Source organism: Dama dama, chromosome 5, assembly GCF_033118175.1.
Source record: "Dama dama isolate Ldn47 chromosome 5, ASM3311817v1, whole genome shotgun sequence".
NCBI lineage: Eukaryota > Metazoa > Chordata > Mammalia > Artiodactyla > Cervidae > Dama > Dama dama.
In genome coordinates, this window is record NC_083685.1 from 19,486,689 (window position 1) to 19,496,551 (window position 9,863).

General features: G+C 50.3%; 1 protein-coding gene and 1 pseudogene across 2 annotated transcripts in view; both read left to right on the top strand.

The window, feature by feature from the left end:
* Positions 1–9,863, top strand: part of BCL7A (BAF chromatin remodeling complex subunit BCL7A) — a 30,892-nt gene that overhangs the window by 12,080 nt on the left and 8,949 nt on the right. For both annotated transcript variants that reach the window (XM_061141981.1, XM_061141982.1), the window contains 2 exons: positions 272–368; positions 5,873–6,040. In XM_061141981.1, the coding sequence (XP_060997964.1) occupies positions 272–368; positions 5,873–6,040 (265 nt within the window). The remainder of the gene's footprint in view (positions 1–271; positions 369–5,872; positions 6,041–9,863) is intronic.
* LOC133058237 (U2 spliceosomal RNA) lies at positions 4,144–4,324 on the top strand (annotated as a pseudogene).

Here is a 9,863-nt window from a genome sequence, read left to right on the forward strand (position 1 = left end):
CGGGGTAGCCCCTACAAGCAAGGTGGCATTACCCCCAGTGTTGCCAGCCCACCCATAGAAACATCCCCTCTACAGGGCTCCTTGATCCCAAAGCAAGGGGACCCCCTCATGGGACATGTTCAAAGGCAGGCCAGTGGAGCCCTCCAGAGACTTGGGGACTCCAAGATGAATCCTTGGAATAAAATACTCATCCCATTCCCCAGGGTCTCACTTGTGCGTGCACACACGCACAATTCAGTGACTCGGTTTCTGCCTCACTTTTCTCCTCCAGAAAAATAAGAACAAGAAGAAGGGCAAAGATGAGAAGTGTGGCTCAGAGGTGACCACCCCGGAGAACAGCTCCTCCCCGGGAATGATGGACATGCATGGTGAGCTTCCCGCGGCCGCCGGCCGGGCCTGTCCCCTGCCCGGAGCACTCGGCTGTGTTTTTGTTTTACCAGCAGGTTTGTTCACATTCCAGGCCAGGGGTAGGAGGGCTGGGCAGGCGAGGCAGGACCGGGAGGCCTCTGTGCCAAGGAAAAGGCTATCGGAGGAGAAGAAGCTTCTTTTCCCAGAGCAACGAGCCAAGAATCATAAAATGAGCCAGAGTGGGACTTCCCTGGTGGTCCGGGGACACCACGCTCCCAGTGTAGGGGGCCCAGGTTCAATCCCTGGTCAGGGAACTTGATCCCACATGCCACAACTAAGACCTGGTGCAGCTAAATAAGTAAATATTTTAAAAAACTGAGCCAGAAATATTAAATAAGACCTCCTTCTCACCCAGTGACACAAACCTCACAGATGTTTTGTAAGTCCCATGTGCCCAGGAAGTTTTTTGGAGTAACTATCTCTTTTCCTCCTGGGCCTGACATATCATATAAATGACTCTTTGTTTCCCATTTCCTATTTTGCTTGGGCTACTGGGAAGCTCTAACTGGATTTCTGGCTTCACGTGAATCATTCTGGGACCCTGGGACCCGCCCTTCTACATTGACAGCCTAATTTCCTTTACTGTCATATTTCAAAAGTTGTAACCAGTGTCCCATTGATCAGATCCAGGCTGGAGACATGCTTTAGCCCAGCAGTCCCCAGCGTTTTTGGCACCGGGGACTGGTTTCGTGGAAGACAGTTTTTCCACGGACTGGGGGAATCAGGCAATGGGGAGTGGTTGTAAATACAGAATGAAGTTTTGCTCATTCGTCTGCCACTCCTCTCCTGCTGTGCGGCCACAGACGGGTATCGGTTCATGGCCTGGGGGTTGGGGACCCATGCTTTAACCAGTCTGCAATTGTTTTGACACTGCTGGTAATTTTTTTTTTTCTTTTAACCTTTTTATCTGAGAGGAAAGGCACAAATCATAAGTGTATGGCTCCATGAAATGTTTACAAACTACATACCTCTTTGTAACTGGCCCAAATCAAGACAGAGGTTGGGACTTCTCTGGTGGCCCAGTGACTAAGACTTTGTCCTCCCAGTGTAAGGGACCCAGGTTTGATCCCTGGTCAGGGAACTAGATCCCACATGCTACAACTAAAGATCTAAGGAGATCTGAGTGCCAACAACAAAAACCAAACACAGCCAAATAAATAAAAATGATTTTTTTTTTTAAAAAAGAAGGTTCCCGGCAATCCACATGGTGTCCCCTCCTGGCCGTCCCCACCCCATCAAGGAGAACCACCACCTGACCTCTAACCGCAGAGATTTCAACTGGAAGTGGCTAAAAAATTGAGTTTCTGATATTTATAAACTATCAGAGACCTGTTTTTCTCCCTTGCTGTGAGGAATCAGATCTCCCAGTCCTTGGGCATGTGCATCCTGGAGGCCACAGCCCTTCGGAGCAGAAGCAGCCGCCCCTGCGGGGAGAGCCGGCCCCTCAAGGCCCGCCAGGCTCAGCTCCTGTTTTGTCCGGCGCCTGCCCCACTGGTCTCGGAGCTCCCAGCGCTCGCCGTTCTCCGTCTCCTTCCCAGTTTCTGTCTTTTGTCCTTCTGACCACCGGAGTTTTCTTTTTGCACAACACAGTGGTATTAGATAAATCAACAAATAAATCAAAAGGGAATATTGGCTGGAGCTAGTTCCTAACCCTCCGGGCCCAGGGCTGTCTTAACTCTGGAGGAAGGGAGGCTGGCAGACTTCCCCATTTGCACAAACTGACTAGTCTGGAAAACAGTCACAAGCTCCGAGGGCAAGGATTCTTGCTGGTTGCCAAACTGGCTTCAGAAAAGCACAGGGGGGTGTTTGCTGACAGCTAATGTGTCAAGAAAGTCACACACACACACACACACACATGCACACCTATACCTCAACAGTCCATACACACACACACACACACACATGCACACCTATACCTCAACTGTCCATACACACACACACACACACACACACACACACATGCACACTTATACCTCAACTGGCCATACAGTCATAATCAAGATGCATTTCATTTTCTCACACACACACACACCCGTACCTCAACTCTAATCAAGATGCATTTCATTTTCAAAAACAGCTTTTTGGGGACTTCCCTGGCGGTCCAGTGGCTAAGACTCTGCACTCCCAAAGCAGGAGGCCCAGGTGTGGTGCTGGTTAGGGAACTAGATCTCATATGCCACAAATAAGACCAGGCACAGCCAAATAAATATGGAAAAACAAAGAAATAGGTATTTGAGTGGGGGCATACCCTGTCTCCCTGGTGCTGGTCAGCATCCCACTCTGAGTACCAAGGAGAGCCCTGGCCTGGCTTGGTTTCAGTTCATTCATAGAATTACAGATGAGAACCTTTAGAGCAGAGAGCCAGATCCCACCTGAATTCTAATGTGACTCTCCTAGGATCGCCCCTAGATGATCATGAGCTAGTTATTGAACATGTAGCCTTGGGTTTGTCTGTTTTTAACCTGTCACACAGGGATGGTAATACCTACTTCACAAGGTCATTATGAGTATTAAATGAGACAGTCCCATAAAGGCCTGGGCGTGTCAGTAGCTAACATTCGAGAAGCCGTCACAGTGTGCCAAGCAAGCACCTCGCTAAGCCCATCTGAGGCATCACCTCATTCAATTCTGGTAGTGAGCCTCTTTTGTGCAGAAACCAAGGCTCAAGAAGGTGAAGTAACTTGCCCAGAGTTAGGAAGTTCATCAGTGTTAGTGCTGGCATCTGAGGTCCTTTGGAGAATTCAAGTTTATGTCCACTAGCTCAGACTTAACACCCCAGAAAAATCCAGAATGCTGAGCAACCCAGGTCCCTGACTCAGAAACCATGCTCACTTTCCATTTTAGTACCTGTGCAGCCAAAAAAAACCCAAGTCTGACCACAGGTCATGGAAGCCTGAAAGCTCAGGGAAAGTTGTGGGCCTGGTTAGAATTATCTGGAATGCTCCAGGCAGGCGGATGGACCTGGGAGGAAGTGAGGGGACAGAGCTTCTGCATCCAGCTGTTTATAACAAGTCTCCAGGATCCACCTGGGGTCAGCCCAAGCATCAGGGTCATGCCGTTACCAGGTTACCAGGCTAGGTTCAGGGCAGTTGACTCGTTAAACATGAGTGCTCACTGTCCTTAATCAGCATGACCCCATGCAAGCACCCACAGGTTGTGCCTTTGCGCTCTGTGCTTCTCACACACACTCCCGTATATATATCTTGGCATAGAGAGGGGCTTTAGATTTTTCTTGAAACGTAAACCAGGGGGAGTTTACATCTTTTTTTTTAAGTCCCAGAATTCACAAGAGGGTGCTTTTGTGTAACGAGTGCCCCAGAGTACACTTAAAATAAGGTGCAATTTACCAAGTCAGGGCTGCGGGGCTGCCTGGTGCTGCCTCGCCAGGGGGAAACAGAGGAAAGGCTCGGGGCTGGGGGTTGGGCAGACCAGCAAGAGCGAGGGCTCTGCCCCCCGAGACTCAGTTTCCCCCCCTGGGAGGTTTCTGAGATTAAACAGGGTGACTGTGGATGCCTGGCCTGGTGCCTAGCGTGTAGTCGGTGCCCCGGAGGTATGAATGTGCTTGCTTCTCCTCTCTGCTCTCCCCCTCTCTCTCTCTGTCTGTTTCTCTCTCTCTCATTTTTACAAAAATGGCTTTGGTCCCAGTGCACAGCATGGCCCAGAAAAGCAGGGTAAAGCTGTAGTAATATTTTTGAAATGATCACGTGGGCATCTGTAGGTTAAAATGACTCTCTGATCGCTTCTCGGCCTGTTGGCTAAAACAAAGTGTGGTATCTGTTCTTAGCAGTTTAATATCTCTATCCGAGGACAGTGTAGTACATGGATCTTTGGAGGAAGGCACTGGGCTAGCAACTTGCTCTGTCCGCTCCACACATCAGCCTGGTATTGCCATTCCTCCAAGAACGGTGCTCCCCCTCGGGGAATAACTCAGTATGAAAAGACAGATTGTGGGGAATTCCCTAGCAGACCAGTGACTAGAACTCTGAGCTTTCACTGCTGAGGGCCCAGGTTCAATCCCTGGTCGGGGAACTAAGATCCCACAAGCCATGTGGTGCAGCAAAATAAAGAAAGAAAAGAAAATGACTCTTTGTGCCCAAGAAAGGGGTCCAGGGCAAGCAGGTATGTGCCCCCATGACCCCCAGCTCCACCCCTAGTGGCCTTTTTGCCCAATGAACTTTCTTCCCTTTTTCCTTTTTAGTATGAAAAGAATGTCATAATAGAGAACAATAGAGAGAATAGTTTGATGAAATCCGTATGCCTACCCACGTAGATTTTCATAATATGATGCCACATTTGCCTCACCTATTTTTTAAATGTGTTAAGTTTTTTTTTAATTGAAATACAATTTACAAGTTCAAAATTCCACAGCTCTTGAGTATAAAATTCAGGGAATTGTGACAGTTGCATGCAACCCGTGCTAGATTTTAAAGTACATTTCCCCCACACCATGATACTTAAGTCTGTACCTAAACACTTCAGCATGTGTCAGTGATAAATGACATTTCTATCTACCCACTGTACCATTATCACTCCTAACAATTCCTTACTTTGAAACTCCAGACTGTATTCAATTCCCCGGTTGTCCCCAAATGTCTCTCGGAGCTGGTGCATTCAAAACAGGACCCAGATAAATCCCACATGTCATGTTTAGCTGTTAGGTCTCTTAAATTTCTTTAATCTGTAATACGACAATGATCTTTCCCGTTTCTCTTTTTTAAAAAATATTGACTGATTGATTTGGCTGTGTCCGTTGCAGCATTCAGGATCTTTCAATACAGCAGAGGGGCTTAGTTGCTCCGAGGCATGTGGGGTCTTCTCCAGTCAGGGATTGAACCCGATCCCCTACATTGCAAGGCTAATTCTTAACCACTGGACCACCAGGGAAGTACCCTCTTTCTTCTTCTTCTTCTTTTTTTAATGGTATTGACTTGTTGGTGAGCCTGGGACTGTTGTCCTGTAAAATATCCACTTTCTGTTATGAACTTGTTTCTCTTTATCTCTGTCTCTCCCTTTAATTTTGTATCAAGTGCCATTGGTCCAGGGCTGGATTAGATCCCATGAAACAGTTTGGTGATGCTGCCTTTTGAGACCACGCTCCAGCCTCTGCATTGCTTCAGAGCCAGGCCCACGAGATACCTGGTTTCTTCACCCAGAATGAGACTCTCATGACCCCCAGAGATTTTCAGTGTGCTGGGCCACCGTCTGGCTGGCTGCCGCTAACCCAGGAGTCCCTTCAGGGAGCCGGCATTGCAGGGCGGTCAAGCGAGCCTCCAGCCTGCGCAGGACAGTTGGGGCCAGCCCTTGGTGGGCAGCTCAGAGGCCTCGGGAGGAAGCAGAGTTATCTCTCCAGGGAGAGCATCCTGAGGGTTTGTGGGCAGCAAGGCCTGGGGGCCTGAGCCCCCCACCCCTCTTTTCTCAGCAGCTGCAGCATTTCACGCTATGATTCTGTTCCCTCCCCATGCAGATGATAACAGCAACCAGAGCTCCATTGCAGATGCCTCCCCCATCAAACAGGAGAACAGCAGCAACTCCAGCCCTGCTCCCGAGCCCAACTCAGCTGCGCCCGGCGATGGCACCGATGCCAAGGTGGACGAGGCCCAGGCCGATGGGAAGGAGCTCCCCGGGGCCGAAGGTACGTGCCCTCGAGGGTGGGGCTCAGAGAGACCTCTGTATAGCCAGCTTTCAGCCAGGCAGCTGGAAGGGACTTTAAGGAGGGCCCTCCAAGTGCTGGCCCCCAGAAGGTAACAGTAGAGAAAGGTAATGCCTAGAGCTCATATTGTTGTTGTTTAGAAGCTGTCTTGTCCGACTCTTTTCGACCCCATGGGCTGTAGTCTGCTAGGCTCCTCTGTCCATGGGATTTCCCAGTCAACAATACTAGAGTGGGTTGCCATTTCCTTCTCCAAGGGATCTTCCCAACCCAGGGATTGGACCTGCATTGGCAGGCAGATTCTTTACCACTGAGCCACCAGGGAAGCCCTATACATATGTAGAGGTTTGTTTATTTTGAGATTTCTGGGTTCTCTATGTTTATTTCTTTATTTTGGGGGCCATGATGCATGGCATGTGGGATCTTAGTTTCCTGACCAGGGATCAAACTCATGCCCCTGCTTCAGAAACATGGAGTCTTAACCATTGGAACACCAGGAAAGTCCCTAGGTTCTCTTTAAGTGAAAAATTTCCAATACACAGAAAAATTGAAAGAATAGTGCAATACTTTCCTGTATACCCACCAGTCAAATTCGTCAGTTGTTGATATTTAATGTTTGGGGTCTTTTGTTTTTTTGTTGGAGGCTGCTGTTGTTTGAGGTTTTTTTGTTTTGTTTTTGCTTTGACTAAACATTTTTTTCTGGGGCCATTTGACATTAAGTTGTAGACTTTATGACATTTTATCTCTAAACACTTCACTGTGTATCTTTTAAAAATAAGGACATTCCCTTACATAATCACAGTGACGATTATTGCACCTCAGAAAATGAACAGTAGTTCCCGATTATGTAATACTGAGGTGTGTTTTGGAGCATGTTGATGGATGGTGCATGGGCCGTGAGAGAGGGGACTCGAGAGTGACTCCTGGTGGAATGCCTGGAGGAATGGCCTTGCCGTCATCTGTGATGGAGAGAGGTGGAGGGGCAGGGCCGGCGGGTCTGGGGTGCCAGCAGATGCCCAAGCGCAGTCTGGGGTTCCAGGAAGAGGCCCGGGGTGATGTGCTCTTGCCCGGTGGGGCAAGGCTGTTGGCTTCTTGGTGCTTGGGGAGGGCGTGCATCTCCTGGGGAGAAGGCCGTCCTGTGCTGGCGATCTCCTTCACGTCTGGTGCCAGTCTCTTCCACACACTTCACTCGTTAGCCCCGTGAGAGGCTCCCTGCCCATCCCGGGTGACAGGCAGGGCCCAGTCCCACTCCAGACTCCCAAGAGCTCATGGGCAAGACAGGCATTGAAGCTGAGAATTACAGTCTACAGAGGTCGCAGGCAGACTAGATCCAGCATGTGGTGTGCAGGTGTGGCCCCAGAGCCCAGTGCTGTTTTTATTTTTAATTGGAACTTGATGGCAAAATTTAAAAATTGAGCAATCTCACTTAAAATAAGATCAATCTCCAGCTTCTCTTTTCAAGAGAAGCCTGCATTTCCATAGAGCTGCAACCAGCTAGAGCAGAGATGTGGCTGCCTCTCCAGGGAGGACCCAGAGGACCTACATACTCCAGTTACCACACTCCCCACCACACCCTATCATCTCCCCACCACCGAGGCCAAAGGCAGTTGTGTTTTACCCTGTGATCACTGCTGTTTTTCTTGTTATTGATTTAAAAGGAAAGTTAATCTGTTTCTTGAACCTTTTTTTCTACTAAGAGTAGAGAGCCTGAGGGGAAATGCACATGTCTTTGAGGAAGAAGAGAATATTCCTTTAGATTTTCTGTGCAAAGGTTATCTGAGTCTGAGTTAAACAGCCCACGTGACTCATTCCTGACACTGCCTGGAACACAAGGGGTCTTGAGTTTGTGGTCAGATGCAATAAGGAAATGGAGCCTGGGGGCCTCTGGGAAGCCTTCCTGGAGGAGGTGCTGTCTGACTTGGGCTTAAAGGATGAGCAGAGATAGGAGGGAACCAAGCAGTCCAGGCAGAAGGGACCACAGGGCACTACCTGGGGAGGTCAGGGGAATGTGCCCATGTGCCAGGAGGATCTGAATTAGGATGCAGATTAAGGTGCCCTAACAGACCACCACTGCTGGGTCTGTTGTGTGGCCTTCTAGAGGTAGTCTGTACCTAGAAGCATCTATGTGAGATGATCACCTCCCGTTTTAGAACACTCTCACTTAACAGTCACCATGGAGATAGTTCCACGTTAAGACATACGGGTCTTTCTTATTCTCTTTACCAGCTTATCATTCAGAGCCGTGACTGTACCATGATGTATTTAAATAGTCCCCATGTTGGTGGGTCATTTGAGTTGTTTCTTTTTCCTGCACCGATGGTGCTGAAAGGCGTCTTGTGCTCACGTCTCTTTGCATCTTTGCTCAGATGTGAATGAGTCTGGAGGATACGGCCCTGGAGGGGGGCTACAGAGACAAAGGGCAGTGGACGTTTACAGTGTCTGTAGTGGCCTCCCCCTTTTCCACTCATGCCAAGGGCAGAGTGGCTTCCCCCGGAGCATTCCGCCTGGGCTCTGTAGGTTTGTGGGGCCGGGTGATTCTTTGCCGTGGGGGTGTCCTGTGCATCGTGGAGTGCTGAGCAACATCGGAGTGACTTCGGTGCAGCCTTCTCCCCTGTACAGCACGTGGGCATACCCTCTCCTCCCTTCGGGGCCCTGCCCGGGCCTGGGGAGAGGCACTGGGATGGGGCGATGAATGCAGGACCGACTGGTCACATCTGGGCCGACCCGTGCTGGCCGTGAGGCCTCAGGCCGGCAGCAGGACCTCCTGTGCACCTTCCAGTGTCCTCGAGACAAATATAAGTTGCTTGCCTGTCGCATCAGGTCTCTGGGAAAGGAGGTGGAGCTTGCAGGGTGGGGCGGGGCAGAGGGAGGGCGGAGCGATGAGGGGCGGGGCCGGTGTGGCCACATCTCCGCGTTCTGGGCCTCGATTCTCGGTGTTTGGGGTCTGCATCTCCTTTGCCCTGAAGGGTCGGTTAAAGCTCAGCTGCAGGAATTCTGTCTGGGATCCCCCTTTTCATGGCTGCCCTGTTTGGACCCTGTCACTCCTGCCCGCTGCCACAGGTCCATGGGGGCCACACCGGCATCCCTTCCGGCCAGGCTAGACCTCTGGGCCGGTAGAGTTGCCCAGCTTTGCCCAGGGGAGACACACCGGGGGCCAGGCCCACCTACACGCTGTCAGGGGCCTTCCTCATTGGGGGTCTGCTTCCTGCAGGAGAGGGCAGGTTGGTCGCCAGCTGTTGACCTTGCTTTGAACTTGTTTACTGCTAAGTGAGTTCAGGGAATGACATAATGTCCAAAGTCCCTGGACTAAATTTAGGCCCTTGGAAAATAATTTCCCCTGGGTGAGTTCCAGTGCCTTGGGCTGAGAGAACCAGGCCGCAGCAGCGGGGCCTGCCTGGAACGCTCGGCCAGCTCCAAGGCCAGTTCCCACTGTGCTCTTGGGCCAGGCAAGGGGTCAGCATGACTCTCTGGACCCACTCTGGGTGACTCGCCACCTTCATGATTTCTAAGCCTGCATCCAAGCCCCCACCTCCCTCTCCTCTCTGCAGAGCCCACCATGTAGGGCAGAAAGGGTTCTGTCGGGACTTCCCTCCTGGTCCAGTGGCTAAAATTCCGTGCTCCCAGTGCAGGGGGCTGGGGTTTGATCCCTGCTCAGGGAACTAGATCCCACATGCCACAGCTAAGACCTACACCAGCCAAAAAAATAAGTGCTTCTTTTTTGTTAAAAAAAGAGGTCTGTAGTCATGAGAGAAGCACAATAGCAACTGCATAGGTTTGTTAAAGCAAACTTATAATATGAACTAGAATA